The sequence below is a fragment of the Mixophyes fleayi genome, assembly GCF_038048845.1.
Source record: "Mixophyes fleayi isolate aMixFle1 chromosome 1 unlocalized genomic scaffold, aMixFle1.hap1 SUPER_1_unloc_2, whole genome shotgun sequence".
Taxonomy (NCBI): domain Eukaryota; kingdom Metazoa; phylum Chordata; class Amphibia; order Anura; family Limnodynastidae; genus Mixophyes; species Mixophyes fleayi.
This window is the reverse complement of record NW_027445876.1, coordinates 132531-153715: the sequence shown is the minus strand read 5'-3', so window position 1 is coordinate 153715 and position 21185 is coordinate 132531. Positions and strand designations below refer to the sequence as shown.

The 21185-nt window shown below is 47.9% G+C and overlaps 1 protein-coding gene across 1 annotated transcript; it reads left to right on the top strand.

Annotated features, from left to right (window-relative positions):
- Positions 1–2362: 2362 nt before the first annotated feature.
- CCDC142 (coiled-coil domain containing 142) lies at positions 2363–13866 on the top strand. The gene is given in 13 exon segments (XM_075193679.1): positions 2363–2490; positions 2774–2871; positions 6122–6544; positions 6547–6633; positions 6810–7244; positions 8238–8324; positions 8946–9110; positions 9183–9340; positions 10124–10234; positions 10795–10909; positions 11578–11755; positions 13209–13414; positions 13483–13866. Coding segments are annotated over 12 exon segments (2211 nt in total). The 5' UTR covers positions 2363–2490; positions 2774–2846; the 3' UTR covers positions 13704–13866.
- Positions 13867–21185: the final 7319 nt, after the last annotated feature.

The window sequence follows — 21185 nt, the reverse complement described above, 5'->3', positions numbered from 1 at the left end:
TGGCGCTATATAAATAAATGATGATGATGATGATGATGATCTAGACCACACACTGTCTGATCTCTGTGTGATCCATACCACACAATGTCTGATGTCTGTGTGATCTATACCACACATCATCATCATCATCATTTATTTATATAGAGCCAGCAAATTCCGTAGCGCTTTACAATTGGGGACAAACATTAAGAAGACAATCCTGGGTAATACATACAGACAGAGAGGTAAGAGAACCCTGCTCGAAAGCTTACAATCTATAGGACAATGGGAGTTAGAAACACAAGGGCATGTGCTACATCATATTGCACAATGGACCAGCTAGAATGCAAAGGTAAAAGTACTGAGTGGGCTGTGTGTGTGGCAATGTTGGTCAGAGGGTTGTTGTCTTGCGTTAGCAGTGTAGAGGGTGGTAATAGGGTAATCTAGGGAAATTAAGATGGTGGTTGAGGAATATCATAACCTTGTCTGAAGAGGTGGGTTTTCAGAGAACGCTTGAAGGTTTGAAGACTAGAGGAAAGTCTTATTGTGTGTGGGAGGAAATTCCACAAAGTGGGTGCAGCCCGGAAAAAATCCTGTAACCGAGAATAGGAGGATGTGATGAGAGTGGAGGAGAGACGTAGATCTTGTACAGAACGGAGGTGTCGAGTGGGGAGATATTTTGAGACAAGTGAGGAGATGTATGCCGGTGCAATTTTGTTGACGGCCTTGTATGTTAGTAGAAGAATTTTATTTTGGATTCGTTGAAATACAGGCAGCCAATGTAGAGACTGACAGAGTGACTCAGCAGAGGAATAACGGTTAATAAGGAAAATCAATCTAGCCGCTGCGTGCAAAATAGATTGTAGGGGTTCAAGTCTGACTTTGGGAAGACCAGTAAGGAGGGAATTGCAATAGTCGATGCGGGAGATGATAAGTGCATGAATTAATGTTCTTACGGTGTCTTGTGTCAGATATGTGCGTATTCTGGAAATGTTCTTTAGGTGTATGTAACATGATTTAGATATAGAGTTGATGTGGGGAATAAACGACAGTTGTGAATCAAGGATTACACCTAGGCAACGAGCTTGCGGGGTGGGATTTATGGTCATGTTATCAACAGAGATAGAAATGTCAGGCAGGAAGCGCAGGAAGCTTCCGTGTTTGGGTGGGAATATTATTAATTCAGTTTTTGAAAGATTGAGTTTGAGTTGGTGAGAAGACATCCAAGATGAGATGGCAGAAAGACAGTCAGTAACGTGAGACAACACAGATGGTGAAAGATCAGGAGAGGATAGATAGATTTGTGTATCATCCGCATAGAGATGATACTGAAATCCAAAGGAGCTTATTAGTTTCCCAAGAGAAGTGGTGTAGATAGAGAATATACCACACACTGTCTGATCCTGTATCCCTCAGTCCTCAGGAAACTACAGCTCCCAGCATGCCTCTGTGTGACCACTTCCTGTATCCCTCAGTCCTCCAGGAAACTACAGCTCCCAGCATGCCTCTGTGTGACCACTTCCTGTATCCCTCAGTCCTCCAGGAAACTACAGCTCCCAGCATGCCTCTGTGTGACCACTTCCTGTATCACTCAGTCCTCCAGGAAACTACAGCTCCCAGCATGCCTCTGTGTGACCACTTCCTGTATCACTCAGTCCTCCAGGAAACTACAGCTCCCAGCATGCCTCTGTGTGACCACTTCCTGTATCCCTCAGTCCTCAAGAAACTACAGCTCCCAGCATGCCTCTGTGTGACCACTTCCTGTATCCCTCAGTCCTTAGGGAACTACAGCTCCCAGTATGCCTCTGTGTGACCACTTCCTGTATCACTCAGTCCTCCAGGAAACTACAGCTCCCAGCATGCCTCTGTGTGACCACTTCCTGTATCCCTCAGTCCTCAGGAAACTACAGCTCCCAGCATGCCTCTGTGTGACCACTTCCTGTATCACTCAGTCCTCCAGGAAACTACAGCTCCCAGCATGCCTCTGTGTGACCACTTCCTGTATCCCTCAGTCCTCCAGGGAACTACAGCTCCCAGCATGCCTCTGTGTGACCACTTCCTGTATCCCTCAGTCCTCAAGAAACTACAGCTCCCAGCATGCCTCTGTGTGACCACTTCCTGTATCACTCAGTCCTCAGGAAACTACAGCTCCCAGCATGCCTCTGTGTGACCACTTCCTGTATCCCTCAGTCCTCCAGGAAACTACAGCTCCCAGCATGCCTCTGTGTGACCACTTCCTGTATCCCTCAGTCCTCCAGGAAACTACAGCTCCCAGCATGCCTCTGTGTGACCACTTCCTGTATCACTCAGTCCTCCAGGAAACTACAGCTCCCAGCATGCCTCTGTGTGACCACTTCCTGTATCCCTCAGTCCTCAGGGAACTACAGCTCCCAGCATGCCTCTGTGTGACCACTTCCTGTATCACTCAGTCCTCCAGGAAACTACAGCTCCCAGCATGCCTCTGTGTGAGAACTGGTGTGTGCTGTGTTGTGGTAGCAGAAGCTGGAGACGGTGAGTGAGGAGGTGTTATTATTATTACTGGACAGTGTGGTATTATTATAGTAGTATTATTAAGGAGTATTCATATTACTGTAAATTGCTGTATTATCCATGGGGCTGATATATTACTATTACTACTGTACAGGGTAATATTATAAGTGAAATGAATAATGTTACTATAATACCAGGTACAGAACGTATTACTATCATTAGTAGAGGCATTGTCATCTCTCCCCTTGTAGATCTTACATGTGTTATTACATGAAAAGATTACTAAATAATTGTGTATTTGCAGATGAGGAATATGATGGACCAGAGCGCACCAGGGACACGACGCCTTCTCAGTCTCTGATCCAGTGAGAAGAGACATGTCCAATCCGTGTCATTACACGTGTAAGAATTTCTTTCAGAAAGAGGATTCACCTGCTTCCTAAATATTGTGCATTGACATCTGCCCCCTCCTACATGTCCTGTACCTGATAATCCAACATGTCTCCTCTCCTTCTCATACCTATCCAGTACCTGCTACTGCCCTGGGTCACCTCTCCCTATCCCGTACCTGCTGCTACCACAGGTCTCCACTCCCTATCCTGTACCTGATAATCCAACATGTCTCCTCTCCTTATCATACCTATCCAGTACCTGCTACTGCCCCAGGTCACCTCTCCCTATCCTGTACCTGCTGCTACCGCAGGTCTCCTCTCCTTATCATACCAATCCTGTACCTGATGCTACCACAGGTCTCCACTCCCTATCCAGTACATGCTACTGCCCCAGGTCACCTCTCCCTATCCTGTACCTGCTGCTACCGCAGGTCTCCTCTCCTTATCATACCAATCCTGTACCTGATGCTACCACAGGTCTCCTCTCCTTATCATAACTATCCTGTACCTGCTGCTGCTGCAGGTCTCCTCTCCCTATCCCGTACCTGCTGCTACCGCAGGTCTCCACTCCCTATCCTGTACCTGCTGCTACCACAGGTCTCCACTCCCTATCCTGTACCTGCTGCTACCACAGGTCTCCACTCCCTATCCTGTACCTGCTGCTACCACAGGTCTCCACTCCCTATCCTATACCTGCTGCTACCACAGGTCTCCACTCCCTATCCTGTACCTGCTGCTACCACAGGTCTCCACTCCCTATCCTGTACCTGCTGCTACCGCAGGTCTCCTCTCCTTATCATACCTATCCTGTACCTGCTGCTACCGCAGGTCTCCTCTCCCTATCCTGTACCTGCTGCTACCACAGGTCTCCACTCCCTATCCTGTACCTGCTGCTACCACAGGTCTCCACTCCCTATCCTGTACCTGCTGCTACCACAGGTCTCCACTCCCTATCCTGTACCTGCTGCTACCACAGGTCTCCACTCCCTATCCTATACCTGCTGCTACCACAGGTCTCCACTCCCTATCCTGTACCTGCTGCTACCACAGGTCTCCACTCCCTATCCTGTACCTGCTGCTACCGCAGGTCTCCTCTCCTTATCATACCTATCCTGTACCTGCTGCTACCGCAGGTCTCCTCTCCCTATCCTGTACCTGCTGCTACCACAGGTCTCCTCTCCCTATCCTGTACCTGCTGCTACCACAGGTCTCCACTCCCTATCCTGTACCTGCTGCTACCACAGGTCTCCACTCCCTATCCTGTACCTGCTGCTACCACAGGTCTCCACTCCCTATCCTGTACCTGCTGCTACCACAGGTCTCCACTCCCTATCCTATACCTGCTGCTACCACAGGTCTCCACTCCCTATCCTGTACCTGCTGCTACCACAGGTCTCCACTCCCTATCCTGTACCTGCTGCTACCACAGGTCTCCACTCCCTATCCTGTACCTGCTGCTATCACAGGTCTCCACTCCCTATCATGTACCTGCTACTACCGCAGGTCTCCTCTCCCTATCCTGTACCTGCTGCTACCACAGGTCTCCTCTCCTTATCATACCTATCCTGTACCTGCTGCTACCGCAGGTTTCCTCTCCCTATCCAGTACCTGCTGCTACCACAGGTCTCCTCTCCTTATCATACCTATCCTGTACCTGCTGCTACCGCAGGTTTCCTCTCCCTATCCAGTACCTGCTGCTACCGCAGGTCTCCTCTCCCTATACTGTACCTGCTGCTACCGCAGGTCTCCACTCCCTATCCTGTACCTGCTGCTACCACAGGTCTCCTCTCCCTATCCTGTACCTGCTGCTACCGCAGGTCACCTCTCCCTATCCTGTACCTGCTGCTCCCGCAGGTCTCCTCTCCCTATACTGTATCTGCTGCTACCGCAGGTCTCCTCTCCCTATACTGTACCTGCTGCTACCGCAGGTCTCCTCTCCCTATACTGTACCTGCTGCTACCGCAGGTCTCCTCTCCCTATCCTGTACCTGCTGCTACCGCAGGTCTCCTCTCCCTATCCTGTACCTGCTGCTACCGCAGGTCTCCTCTCCCTATCCTGTACCTGCTGCTACCGCAGGTCTCCTCTCCCTATCCAGTACCTGCTGCTACCGCAGGTCTCCTCTCCCTATCCAGTACCTGCTGCTACCGCAGGTCTCCTCTCCCTATCCTGTACCTGCTGCTTCCGCAGTTCTCCTCTCACTATCCTGTAACTGCTGCTCCCGCAGGTCTCCTCTCCATATCCTGTAACTGCTGCTCCCGCAGGTCTCCTCTCCCTATCCTTTAACTGCTGCTACCGCAGGTCTCCTCTCCCCATCCTGTAACTGCTGCTCCCGCAGGTCTCCTCTCCCCATCCTGTAACTGCTGCTCCCGCAGGTCTCCTCTCCCTATCCTGTAACTGCTGCTCCCGCAGGTCTCCTCTCCCTATCCTGTAACTGCTGCTCCCGCAGGTCTCCTCTCCCTATCCTGTAACTGCTGCTCCCGCAGGTCTCCACTCCCTATCCTGTAACTGCTGCTCCCGCAGGTCTCCTCTCCCTATCCTGTAACTGCTGCTCCCCGCAGGTCTCCTCTCCCTATCCTGTACCTACTGCTCCCGCAGGTCTCTCTCCCTATCCTGTACCTACTGCCCCCGCAGGTCTCCTCTCCCTATCCAGTACCTGCTACTACCACAGGTCTCCTCTCCCTATCCTGTACCTGATAATCCAACATGTCTCCTCTCCTTATCATACCTATCCAGTACCTGCTGCTCCCCCAGGTCTCCTCTCCCTATCCTGTAACTGCTGCTCCCGCAGGTCTCCTCTCCCTATCCTGTACCTACTGCTCCCGCAGGTCTTCTCTCCCTATCCAGTACCTGCTGCTCCCCCAGGTCTCCTCTCCCTATCCAGTACCTGCTACTACCACAGGTCTCACTCTCCCTATCCTGTACCTGATAATCCAACATGTCTCCTCTCCTTATCATACCTTTCCAGTACCTGCTGCTCCCCCAGGTCTCCTCTCCCTATCCTGTACCTGCTGATTTCACAAGTCGCCCTCTCCTATTCTGTACCTGCCGCTCCCCCGGGTTGCCCAATCATGTACCTGGCGCTCCCACGGGTCACTCTCTCCCTAACCTGTACCTGCTGCTACCACAGACTTCTCACATTTTGGTAATTATGTACATGCCAGTTCTCACTCCCTACCATAACTAGACTCTACCTGCCACAGAACATCTGTACCTGTTTGTGTAAATGTCCTGTAAACATTGATGTTGTTTGGTCTTCATAGGGTCGGCCTCTTTGCCATGTTCTCCAGTCTTGCTGCAGAGAGTAGTGTCTCCGTCTGATGTCAGAGAGGACTCTATAAAGCCGTCCATACCACAGCCAACTGGGGGTGTCCTGACTGGGCTTGACCAAGTGAACCCTGACCTGACACATAGAGTTTCGGGCAGACATAGGACACGACGGCTTCTCTTCCTCATGCGCCAGCGTCATCTGCTGACCTTGACACAAGACTTTGTTGTGCATCAGATAAACGTATTAAAGTTTAATAATGTTTGTGGGATGTTCAAACAGAGACCTCCAAGATCTTCCGAGCTGGCAACTGTGTGCGAAAATTTGCTGGATGTTTGCCGGAAAAGTGTGTTTCTGCAGAAGAGATTGAGAGGAGACAAATGGTTGTACCCGATCTCGCCCTCCCTCCAGGAAACCATCACAACATGCAGCAGGTGCTCGTGTTGCTGACGATGAAGGCCATCATCGTGACAGAGAAGCTTATTCTGTCTGTCCTGCGCCGGGGTGGCAAATTTCCCAGCTGAGGTTACGAGAGACCTGAGCTCTTCTCTGACCATGTACAATCAAGCCCTGTCGGATATGTCCAAAGTGGTTGGGGTCATGGTCAGTTGTGCAGCCGTTTACTGTGGGCAGAATGTTGGAGATGATAGCGGGAGGAGAGAGGGTGTGCTCTGGCTGATTATTTTGCGGTATGCTGGTCCATTGTGGTCTGGAGGAGACTTTGAAGAGAGAGATGTACAGTCGGAAGTGGAGGAAAGTGGATGGGAATCCCTTGTTCTCCGGTCAGCACCCGGCTATAGATCTGCTGCAGAGGGTATCTGTGCCACGTTCTAATGCCAACCTGGAGGCTCTCATCCAGCTGGACCGGCACCAGGTCAGCCCTGTTCTGCAGATCCTGGACAGCTTTGATCAGAATATGTGGAATCTGGTCTCAAGCAGCTCTGAGTCTGCTCTGTACAACCAGTATTGTACCCACCTCTGGCCTGTCCTGTATGCCCACATCTTCCAGGCTTTCTATCCAGGGATTAGGAAGCAGCGGGCACTACCAGCCTTGTCGTCATGTGCTGAGGGAGCACACGTGTCTGCTGTCCAGTTCTTGTCCAACATCCTGGCATCAGGTATATTGTGTCATGGTGTGGGACACTTCATATTATTAATAATAGAACCATTCAGGGCTGAATGATGATCCAGTCAGTGGAGGTAATAACTGGTGTGAATGTCCAGGAGCAGATGGAGGCCCCAGAAAGCAGCTTCTTTGGCCATCAGATAGGCCACAATAAAGGACAGGAATCTAGTGTGTACCAGCGGTGTGCCCACTGAACATGTGCTCGCCTATTGGTGACGTCATCTTAATCCGCTATAACAGGACCAGAGGGTTGTCCCTGCTCATATTTATATGGGGAAAACAAATATGAGAAATATGGCACTTTATATTAGGTGACAATCGGAGGTCCTCCATTATATTTCAACATCTAATGTAGGCAAGTTCATTTCTAGCCAGCACACTGCTATATTTATATTGTCTTACGGCCCATTAGCTGTGGTATTAATGTACAATGCATGCAACTAAATGATCGGTAAAGATGTCTGCTTGTCTCTGATGAACATTGTGTCTGTACATGGTAACTCATCACAATGTGCCGCTACTTTATAGTCTTATATATAAAGATATAGGTTTCACTATTACACCACTAGACGGCCTCCTCCCTCTCTCATACATACAGCGGCCGTGTCCCCATTACACCACTAGAGGGCCTCCTCCCTCTCTCATACATACAGCGGCCGTGTCACTATTACACCACTAGAGGGCCTCCTCCCTCTCTCATACATACAGCGGCCATGTCACTATTACACCACTAGACGGCCTCCTCCCTCTCTCATACATACAGCGGCCGTGTCACTATTACACCACTAGAGGGCCTCCTCCCTCTCTCATACATATAGCGGCCGTGTCACTATTACACCACTAGAGGGCCTCCTCCCTCTCTCATACATACAGCGGCCATGCCACTATTACACCACTAGAGGGCCTCCTCCCTCTCTCATACATACAGCGGCTGTGTCACTATTACACCACTAGAGGGCCTCCTCCCTTTCACTTTGTCTTTCAGACAATCTCCCTGGGCAGTGCCAGTCGCTGGGTCTTCGTCTCTGCGACCTTCTCCTCTGTACCGGAGTCTTCATCGCCTGGGACCATGGTAAATTGGGGTAATTTCATGTCTGGATGTTGTATTCTTTATGTAAATTATTTTGTCAGTGTTGTCCTCCTTCTCTCTTCGTCTGCATTAGTCCAGAGTCACAGAACTCTCTCTATAGCTTAAGTCACTAAGGCAATTCCACTTTTTATAAACTAGTTATGATAAAGTCACCAGTAGAGTGAGTGGTGGAGGACCCCAAATATAGAGCAGGTTACAGTGCCGCCCAAGGAGGGGGGTTGACTAAGAAGGACTGATTCATCTGCATAGAGAGAGAGGTTCTTTATCCTGAAGGAGGAGGTGGTGTCTGCACAGTCCAGTGGGGGAGAGTAGTTGTAGGGTCCCAAATATTTACATGCAGTGAAACTGGACCCACTCGCTTCCTAAAGTGAGGACATCTGGGAACAGGAGACGTTATGTTGACATGAACTATGGTAGATGCTAATATTCGGCCCTCCAGTGATTTCCAGCATTCACCATTGTAGGTGGAGAAGTTACTTGCAGCTCCGCACACGTTATAACGTCTGTAGTCCGCATAGGATGATTGGTGTAGTGTATGTGGACGGGGGACGGAGGTCCTATAATTTATAGAATGGTGCGGTGACCGTCCTCTCCTCTGTGCAGTGTTCTGTCAGGCGTTGAGTTCTGCATTGACTGATAAATGTGTGGTCCCAGTATCGTACAATGGAGATCGTAGCTCCGACACTCACAGCAGAACGTCCGGGATCCTGGTGAATTTGTGTCGACAGCTATCAGGATTACTGCACAGTATGAGCTCCAGCCATCCAGGTCAGACACCACATATCGGCTCTGTGCTACCTGACCCCCCACATGTCTCTGACCCCCGCCTCCCTTATCTAGGTTCTGTCCTGAGTGTGGTCTCCATCCAGCACGGCGTCCTCACCCGGTGTGCCGCCTCCCTCCAGGTCTGTGATCTGTGGATACGAAGTCGCACCCAGACCTACGTGTCCTCAGGGTCTCTCAGCCATCTGGTGCTGGTGACTTATGGAGACGTTCCGGTAAGGACATTGCTCGCTGACGTATACACACAGCCTAGAAGTATTGTCACAGGCAGCTCTTTTCCCACCTCACTCTGATGGGGTCACGTTCTGGAGGGTGGTTTTACAGAGGTGTCTGTTTGGTAGTATTTGAAACTCAAACAACGTAGAGTAGAAAATAAATGACTTTTAGTCGCAGAACAGATGGTGGAGTTTGGTTAGTACTGCGCCCAATGCATATTAACATAGCAGAACATTATACCAGACTCACGCAGGGTGTAGGTCTCTCACTGGGGGGTCTACACAATGTAGTCCACAGATCACAGATGGGTCACACCTCACCCTTAATCTTAGTAGTGAGTTGGAACAATACATTGTTTTTATTTTAATATTTGAAATAAAGTATTTTTTTATTGAAGACTTTACAAGACAAACAAAAGATGTAAAACAATACAACTTTTATCCTAAACGAACACTAACTAAAGTTTCCTCACATCCCTAACAATGGCCAAGAGAAAACCTGTGATGTAACTGATCGGTAGTAAACCTAGAATCAAGGGAAAATCAACCCCATGACGCACAATTTAGGTATAAGGGACCATAAGCAGAGGTAGCATCCATTATGTAATAGGGAGAAAGTCTCTTCACATGTGGGTGTAGAACACACAAACCACACTGTAGCGTAACAGGGCTGTCTAAATATTCCCGACAAAAGCTGGAATCCTGGTGCTAGTCTTCTAGGCATTTGGTAGTGTACTCACCTGGCGCTGCCATCCTGTGACCGCTGTATCTGGGATCCTCTAGGTGATAAAGGAGGGATCCCGTACTATGACCACTGCTGCTGGGACTGTACGATGGCTTCCTCCGAGTCAGCGATTGTGCGTCAAGATGCAGAACGCCCAGGAGGTCCTAGACGTGAGTGTGGCCCCTGTCCTGTACATCCCGCTTATCTTCTATTATGCCGATTAATAATGAGTCCTGACACCATTACTTTAGGAAAATGAATATATACCATCAGTTATTAGATAGGCTGTATATGCAGTGACGTAGTAACCCCTGTACTGTACATTCTGGGGTGTCCCATGTACCCCACGCAGGTCTGGGTATAGATCCTGGATACCCAGCGGCTGCAGGGGGTGACCGGATATATGCGGGTGGCCGGGACCCTGCTTAGTATGATAATGATGGGATCCACAGTAAGTATTATCTGAGGGCAGGGTGGGCAGGGGCAGCTGGCCTGGGGGTCAGGGGGCATTTGCCCCCCCCGGCCCGGTAATATAGTGGGCTACCTTGGGCTGGGTCTCTGGGCCTCCAGCAATTTTTTCTTCCTTTAAAATATGCTGCCGAGTCCAGCCTTGCCCCCCCGGGCTGAAATTTGCCAGCCCTCCCCTCAGGGTGGCAGATCTATGGGTGTGCTGCTTGCAGTCACCACTAGGGGGCAGAACTAAACCTTCCTCCTGCTGTTATCTCCTCAGGGCCTTACCTTGTCTGTGACCCACATCCTGGGCTCCGTGTGTGCTCGCAAGGCCCGGGACGTTTTCCAGCACGTGATGCCAGCAGGACGACACTGGAGAGGGAAACTTGTGGCTGGTGAGATCCTTCATATGCTGATTACATTACAATCTGTTCGTATAGAGAAATGCAAGTTGCATACAGTGAAGATGCTGACAAGGCAGTATGACCACAAGCTTTCACAGAATTATGGCAGCATGCAGGGAGCAGGTGCTATTAGTATATGATTTCCCAGGTTCAGGAGTATCTGGACAAAGGTGTCTCTCTCCCATCTTCATCCACTATACAAGGTTACGTTACTATCTGATTTCATCGTCATTTATCAGGTTTTCCTTCTTACACTTGTGTCGTATAAACGTTACACAGCAGTCACAGCTTATATAACATAGCCCCTCCAAATGTCCCCGACCAGCCTCATTGAAATGGGGATTTTCCTAGTTTGGCCTCTTTTCATCACATAAAGTCCAGAAAATCAAACTATATTTACTTGACCATGCTACAAAAGTTAGTTCCCCAAAATACCAATATAAAATGCACCAGGGTAGACTATGAATAATGTTGAGAACGGCACATTGGTAAGTGTGATATGTAGTCTGGTCACTAAGGTAGGTCACGGAGGGGTTAAACCAGGAGGTAATTACACGCTCCTGCTGGGGCATATACAGGTATCCCCAGGAATTCTTATTATAAAGCCTCGCTATGTACCTGTGCTATATAGTAACTCCTCCTGTATCTGTGTCTATCAGGCCCTGAGTTAGCACCCAGTGACTACGCCCGGGTGGCAGTCAGTGCGGTGGTGCTTCCAGTCCTGGATGGAGTCCTCGCTCTGTCTTTGGATGGACAGGTGACTGCAGTACCTGTGGCTCTCAGTGCGTTTATGGAAACCTGGATGGGACATATCCTGAGACAGAGGCTGAAATTCAGGTATCTGTATGGCATAATATTGTCCTGGTACAGGGAGACAATCTGGGCTCAGTTACACACTGATATTATGTAAAGATATATCTTAGTGAGCCACGTCCTGGAAGCCTTCATCAGCCAGCCAAAGCCCTGCTAACCCCGCCTTGTCCTGGGAGCCTTCACCAGCCAGCCAAAGCCCTGCTAACCCGGCCTCGTCCTGGGAGCCTTCACCAGCCAGCCAAAGCCCTGCTAACCCTCCCTCATCCTGGGAGCCTTCATCAGCCAGCCAAAGCCCTGCTAACCCAGCCTAGTCCTGGGAGCCTTCACTAGCCAGCCAAAGCCCTGCTAACCCGGCCTCGTCCTGGGAGCTTTCACCAGCCAGCCAAAGCCCTGCTAACCCAGCCTCGTCCTAGGAGCCTTCACCATCCAGCCAAAGCCCTGCTAACCCAGCCTCGTCCCGGGAGCCTTTATCAGCCAGCTAACCCAGCCTCGTCCTGGGAGCCTTCACCAGCCAGCCAAAGCCCTGCTAACCCTCCCTCATCCTGGGAGCCTTCATCAGCCAGCCAAAGCCCTGCTAACCCAGCCTAGTCCTGGGAGCCTTCAACAGGCAGCCAACGCCCTGCTAACCCGGCCTCGTCCTGGGAGCCTTCTCCAGGCAGCCAAAGCACTGCTAACCCGGCCTCGTCCTAGGAGCCTTCACCATCCAGCCAAAGCCCTGCTAACCCAGCCTCGTCCCGGGAGCCTTTATCAGCCAGCTAACCCAGCCTCGTCCTGGGAGCCTTCACCAGCCAGCCAAAGCCCTGCTAACCCGGCCTCGTCCTAGGAGCCTTCACCATTCAGCCAAAGCCCTGCTAACCCAGCCTCGTCCTGGGAGCCTTCATCAGCCAGCCAAAGCCAGCTAACCCGGCCTCGTCCTGGGAGCCTTCGCCATCAAGACAAAGCCCTACTAACCCAGCCTCGTCCTGGGAGCCTTCACCAGCCAGCCAAAGCCCTGCTAACCCGGCCTCGTCCTAGGAGCCTTCACCATCCAGCCAAAGCCCTGCTAACCCAGCCTCGTCCTGGGAGCCTTCATAAGCCAGCCAAAGCCAGCTAACCCAACCTCGTCCTGGGAGCCTTCATCAGCCAGCCAAAGCCCTGCTTACCCAGCTGCGTCCCAAGAGCTCCGATAGACAGGTGAAGCCCCTCTTAGCTGGTCTCATCACAGAACCCCACCCTTTGACCTGCCAGAGCTCTGCTTACCCAGGGTTGCCCTTTAGCCAGCCTCAGTATGATTGGCAGAGATAAAATGCATAACGCCTTATAGCTTCTGTGTCTGGCGTTCTATATGTTACGACTCTGTCTTTGAGTCTTACAGGTCTTATTGCAGTCCTGTTACATAAAATGCTCCACTGCGGGGACTTTGTGTCTTGTTTGATACGTCTCTCTCTGATGTTGTAGTCTCGGTGTCGCTTTTCTGTTCTCAATGTTTGTCTCTCAGTTTGCAGGGAGCACTTCAGCTTAGATGTGATTTTGAGAGTGTCCGGGAGGTGCTAAGGTCTCAAGAATCTAGGATGTCTCCTGAGGTGGTTCAGGCTGCACTGTCTCTTCCCGTTTTCCTGCAGGCAGACAATGCCATAGTCTGTCTCCTGCAACAACCATCTCACAAGACTTACCTGCAGGCTCGTGGCTGCCCGATCTTCTGCTGTGAGTATAAAGGCATTCACTTCTCAGCACTTCTTCTGCTTCCAGCTCATCTCCTATCTCCCCGTCAGGTCCTTCTCTGTGCCGAGCTGCGGTGGAGAGTGTATCCGACAGCTTGCAGAGTCTGGACAGTCTGGAACGCAGAGCATGGGCCCGGACTTACTCCACGCACCGACACAGCCATGATTCCTATTTGCCCCACAACCAGCGCCAGTGGCTTTCCTTACGTGTGCACAAGAACTTTAATGGCATGAATTTATCATGGGAAGGACGAGAAACCTCAGAAGAATGAGAGCTCCTGAGCAAGGAGAGCAGCAGAAAGTCATTCCCTCAGGCCCTACTGGTCAGCTAGCAAGAGCCCAGGCAGCCTGGGGAGATCTATTTTTTTAATATATTTACCATTTATTTAATTACAATGCACAGATGTCTATTTTATTAAATATTTGTGATACCGACTGATTCATTGATTTTATTTAATTTTTACACCAGAATTGCAGGTGGGATTAGTTTACTCACCAATAACCCCCATCCTCTATAAGTGTACCGTTAACTGCATCAATCCACATGTGGTTGCAGTAGACAAGTCTATAGTCCACCCGAAGCAACAGGTGCAGCCCCTACAGGTGTTCCTGAGGAGGCCACAATTTATATCACTTTGTCATTATGACTAGGTAGAAATGTCTGTAAATGTCATAGAAAGAACGATCCATGTTTACGTAATGATTATATTCTTGTCCACCAGAGGCTGCAGTTGTCACTGTTAACTTTCATGTTAGGAGGTGAAGGAGCGGCGAGACCTCGACCTCGCTGGTCGGGAGGGGAAGGGGAGAGGAGACCTCAGCCTCGCTGGTCGGGAGGGGAAGGGGAGAGGAGACCTCAGCCTCGCTGGTCGGGAGGGGAAGGGGGAGAGGAGACCTCGGCCTCGCTGGTCGGGAGGGGAAGGGGAGAGGAGACCTCAGCCTCGCTGGTCGGGAGGGGAAGGGGAGAGGAGACCTCAGCCTCGCTGGTCGGGAGGGGAAGGGGAGAGGAGACCTCGACCTCGCTGGTCGGGAGGGGAAGGGGAGAGGAGACCTCGACCTCGCTGGTCGGGAGGGGAAGGGGAGAGGAGACCTCAGCCTCGCTGGTCGGGAGGGGAAGGGGAGAGGAGACCTCAGCCTCGCTGGTCGGGAGGGGAAGGGGAGAGGAGACCTCGGCCTCGCTGGTCGGGAGGGGAAGGGGAGAGGAGACCTCGGCCTCGCTGGTCGGGAGGGGAAGGGGAGAGGAGACCTCGACCTCGCTGGTCGGGAGGGGAAGGGGAGAGGAGACCTCGACCTCGCTGGTCGGGAGGGGAAGGGGAGAGGAGACCTCAGCTCGCTGGTCGGGAGGGGAAGGGGAGAGGAGACCTCGGCCTCGCTGGTCGGGAGGGGAAGGAGGTAGATTTGAAACCTGAGAGGTCCGGAGGTGAAAAGAGAGATAGACGTTCATGTGTCATGAAAGTTCACAGATCAATATATGGGCCAGGAGCTTCAGTATTTTGTATGCAACTATATATAACTGATCTGTTAAATATCAGTATACGTATTCATTTTCTCTATGCCCCTCACACTTTCACTATTGATAGACTCTCCTCATAAACCACCCCTCTAAGTTTCTATCAGTTGTGTTGCCCCAGGGCTGAGACCCCTTTTGTTCTCTCATTGACCCAACTGTTGACCCCCAACTCCCCAATACTAATCACTATTGATACAGAGAAAGAATAATACACAGGTGTAATGGATAAAGAGTTGGATTGTTTTACTTCATTTCAATTATAGGATGTAATTATTCTAGAAGCAGTGCAGGAAATACCAGCTATTCACTAGTATCGCAGCAGCGATGTGCTGTGGGGATACTGGGTTTATTTGGCCCAATTCTACCCACTTCACTCTGGCTGGCCACCCAGGGATGTCTTACTATGCCACCCTGTACCTTCTAAGGTTCATATAGTTACTCGGGGAAATCCAGTTAGAAAAGTACAACAGTACATTTATTGTAATAAAACCAACGTTAGAATGTTATATACACAATAAATAAAAGCTAGGCAGGTTCACCACATCATCTGTCCTTTACACCACAAGATTAGGGTGTTAGTGACCTGGCTGTCCTGACTTGAAGGCCCATGGATCTGAAGATATAGTCCATTGGTAGAGGATGGCAACTCGAAACCAGTCACCCTGCAGCTTCCAGCCCTTAATTCTCAGAATGCACCTTCCCCTGTCTGGAGTGGCTTCTTATATCTAGGGTCAAATTTCCACAGTGTTTTCTCCCCTGGGTAAACCCCCGGGTCTCTCCTTCTTCAACATTGGCAAGTGCAGGTTGGAGGGGAGATGAACTGTTATTCCACAGTGGCTCCCCTGCAGGTTTCCAAGACAGAATGTCTCAGGCAGTCCTATGGAGGACAATGGGTACTAATTGGCCTTCTCCACATCCAAATATCAGATAACATTTAACCCCTTCTGAAACTAACCCCTTACACTACTTTGTGATGTCACAGGGTCATCATCATCATCCTCATCTATTTATATAGCGCCACTGATTCCACACCGCTGTACAGAGAACTCATTCACATCAGTCCCTGCCCCATTGGAGCTTACAGTCTAGGGTCCACAGCTGTTCTATGCTTCCTGTTGAGAAAGGAGGGGTAGAATGAATGCAGCTCCAGCCCCCTCACCTGTATCCTGGACACCACCTGATCTTTACCCATAACCCACCTGGCTTTAATTTGAGAACAATGTATAACAGCATCACTGAATTAATAACCAAAACATTTTCACAATGGGTAACATGGAATGAAGAAGTCTCTTATCTAGACATGGCTACAATGTCCAGTTATCCATATGTAATTAGACACTGCAAATGTACTCTGTTCAGCTGGGGAACAAAAGCAAGGGCTAAAAAAAGTACATAATATAATCCACAATTTGTGAGAATCGAGGGACAGGATGGTTAAGGTGTTATCAAACTCATTTTATCACATGTGCCCATAAGAAAAGACAGTAGGTGGCAGTATTACAGTACAGCATGCAAAGGCTTTGTAAACTTTTTTTTCCGGAACCTCCTAAATGAAAACAGAATACAATAATGTAATGTATATATGTGGGTATATAGGGGCTCATGTAGCGCAACTGCCAGGCCGATCTTACATGTAACATTCAGGATGCAAAATTGTGCTCTTACTTGGTATTGATAGGTAAGATACTGTTAGGCGGGTGCACGAAGATACGCTATTTATAATAACATGATGATGACTGTCGTTTTAATGTGTATATAAAACATTAATAATACAAAAACAGCATCTCTCCCACCCTGAAAAACAAAAGTGAACCAGTCATTTTTAGGAACGAGAGACTGTATCTGTGAATTGAAAGAAGTAAATGGCATGATGGACGTATGGGCACTCAGAATATCCCGAAGGAGGGACAGAGGGTATGTGCCCTGATGATACTGAATACAAAGGATTGGCTGCAAGAAATAAAATGATAGAAAGAAATAATTCTACAGAGATACATATAAAGTTTACAAGTGTCAGATTGTGATCACTGGTCTCACGGTGCTGATGGATGTTCGATCTGACTGGGTCAATGAACTCCAATTATTACCTCACTCTCTTTAGTATCAGATCCGATGGCTCTGGTCCCAGGAAGCAACTTGTTATATAACAATCATTAAATAAGTGATAGGTTACTTATTATTAATGGTTATCACAGAGCAGTATGCGTGGGGCATTCCACACTGACGTGGATGAAGTTACCACCTACAATATATATATATATATATATATATATATATATATATATATATATATATTTACACCCTGTGACAGGATGGACCTCCTATGCCACCTGGCTGCACTTGCCTTGCCAACGTCCCCTTTATCCTAAATGTGCCCCTCCTGCCACAGAAGGAGGAGCCTGCTGCCACCATTAGGCTCATACACAGGCACCTAGAACCTCATCATTGTCTGTAACTGTCGCTGCTAGTGTACCCCGTCACTGAGCACCTGGGTTGGTACCCTGACCTCTTGCATTCAGATCAGGGTTTCTGTGGAAGGATCCTTCCTGGCCTATCACACTGACCAGAGCTGCTGGGTAGCGGGAAGAGCGTTGCTACTGGGTCCAAACCTCAGCTGGAAACGGATTAGAGTTGGGTCTAATCTCTAGATCACAGGAAATTTCAGCATGGAAGAAGTTGTCAAGCAGGTCTTTGAAGCAAGTGATGTTTATTTAGCTCCAGTGTCCTGATAAGGACAGATCACACTGGTTGAAGGTACCAGTGATCAGGTGAGATGGAACAATAATGATACATTTCAGTACAAACCAGTGCTGTTTTATACAGTTTTGGACACAGCCTAACAGGGGGTAAGCCAGCCCCCTGAACTCTTTGCTGGACCCAAGAAGTCCAAGTTATTTTAGTATCAGGATGCAATATGTTTCCCAAAAGATGGATTTAAATGCAATTTATACTTAAGAGAATTTACACTTATCTGTGATATCCTACATCATGTGCTGTTTGCAATGTTCAGACAGGTGATAACACTCTGGACAAAAGGCCACTCTGGAATACAAGTAAACTAAAATAGACATGTTGGTTACTCAATAGATTTAATTAGCCTTAATGAGGACTTCCTCTCGAAGCTACACAACAGACTCCTCAAACAAATGCTTATTGCATCAAAACCTCAGAAATAATGCAATTCCTATACAAAGTGCCACACGATATAGTGAAATCAGTACATTGCAATGATATAAATAAGCGTCCTGCACTATTTACATAAATAAATTTATACAAGTTATTTATAAGTGATCCTGCCACACAACCCATATCAGCACCCCTAATATACATCCCCCATATCAGTACCCTTGTGAGGGAACAGAGTCTACCAAAGCAGACCAGCCTACCGAGTTCACCTGTACGTGGGTAAATACTTACACCCAGGCAGATATCCAACTTAACCAATGGTAGCTTTTATTAATGAAACAGCAACAACAAGCACAATACCAACATATGTACAGGAGTAACAACTACAGGTATGTACAACGGATACAAGAGTAGTCCATACGATACAATACCGGTCCTGTTATGGCCACCTTGGGAAATCCGACTATAGCCTTACACCTTCCTGGGAGTACGAAGCCCAGTGACTGCCAGCAGGGCAGTGGTCCGGCTTCACTGTCACCTCGCTTACGGCGAGCGCACAGATTCACAAGACCTGGGGTAACTTATCCAAAGGAAGAGGAACAAGGGTCCTCGTAGTCCTTATCCCGATCCGTGTCCTCCGTCAGCTGGCAGGAACCATTACCTCCTACACCAGCCTGATCTTTCCTCCATCACCCCCTGACACTGCTCTATCTGATACCTACAGAAGAGCCTCAGGCTGTAGGGGTGTTGTCTGTCTGCTGTGTCTTAGGATATTCAGGTATAGGAATACAACACATGTTTCCTAATTAAGGTGCTTAAATCAGACACAGAAAGCCACCATGTCTGGCTTGTGAATACATTACTAAACATTATCTCGTCTGCCTACAGATGTAGCTAAAAGCACTATATTATAGTTTCTCATTTTAACCTGTAAAGTGTGGTTAACTAGCAATGTAAATACAGGGCCAAATATACACAATTATATAATGGTTACAGTATAATGTAATGGTGATATTCACTCCATTGTGTTGTAAACATTACACTTGTCTGACTAGATCTTAACAGAGGAGGGGACACTACCCCTAGATCTCCTGTGGTTTAGCTTCTGTTAAACAATAATCTGATCTATCTGATAATATAATTATTGATGTATTGTTTCTACAGACCTAGAATACATATCAGCACCCCTAATTTATACACCCTAATATATACACCCTATATCAGCACCCCTAAAATACACACCCTATATCAACACCCCTAATATACACCCTATATCAACACCCCTAATATAATACACCCTATATCAGCACCCCTAATATACACACCCTATATCAGCACCCCTAAAATACACACCCTATATCAACACCCCTAATATACACACCCTATATCATCACCCCTAATATATACACCCTATATCATCACCCCTAATATACACACCCTATATCATCACCCCTAATATACACACCCTATATCAACACCCCTAAAATACACACCCTATATCATCACCCCTAATATATACACCCTATATCATCACCCCTAATATACACACCCTATATCAACACCCCTAAAATACACACCCTATATCAACACCCCTAATATACACCCCTATATCATCACCCCTAATATACACACACTATATCAGCACCCTTAATATACACACCCTATATCAGCAACCCTAAAATACACACCTTATATCATCACCTCTAATATATACACTCATATCATCACCATTAATATATACACCTCATACCATCACCTCTAATATATACACCTCATGTCATCACCCCTAATATATACACCTCATATCACCCCTAATATATACCTTATATCATCACCTCTAATATACACACCCTATATCAGCACCCCAAATATACACACCCTATATCATCACCCCTAATATATATACCCTATATCAGCACCCCTAATATACACCCTATATCAGTACCTCTAATATACACACCCTATATCACCCCAAATATACACACCCTATATCACCACCTCTAATATACACACCCTATATCAGCACCCCTAATATACACCCTATATCATCACCCCTAATATACACCTCATATCATCACCTCTAATATATACACCTCATGTCATCACCACTAATATATACACCTCATACCATCACCCCTAAAATATATACACCTCGTGTCATCACCCCTAATATATACACCTCATACCATCACCCCTAATATATACACCTCATACCATCACCCCTAATATATACACCTCATACCATCACCCCTAATATATACACCTCATACCATCACCCCTAATATATACACCTCGTGTCATCACCCCTAATATATACACCTCATACCATCACCCCTAATATATACACCTCATACCATCACCCCTAATATATACACCTCATACCATCACCCCTAATATATACACCTCATGTCATCACCCCTAATATATACACCTCATACCATCACCACTAATATATACACCTCATACCATCACCACTAATATATACACCTCCTGTCATCACCCCTAATATATACACCTCATACCATCACCTCTAATATATACACCTCATACCATCACCTCTAATATATACACCTCATACCATCACCCCTAATATATACACCTCATGTCATCACCCCTAATATATACACCTCATACCATCACCACTAATATATACACCTCATGTCATCACCCCTAATATATACACCTCATACCATCACCACTAATATATACACCTCGTACCATCACCCGTAATATATACACCTCGTACCATCACCCCTAATATATACACCTCATGTCATCACCCCTAATATATACACCTCATGTCATCACCCCTAATATATACACCTCATGTCATCACCTCTAATATATACACCTCATACCATCACCCCTAATATATACACCTCATGTCATCACCCCTAATATATACACCTCATACCATCACCACTAATATATACACCTCGTACCATCACCCGTAATATATACACCTCGTACCATCACCCCTAATATATACACCTCATACCATCACCCCTAATATATACACCTCATACCATCACCCCTAATATAATACACCTCATACCATCACCCTAATATATACACCTCATACCATCACCCCTAATATATACACCTCATGTCATCACCA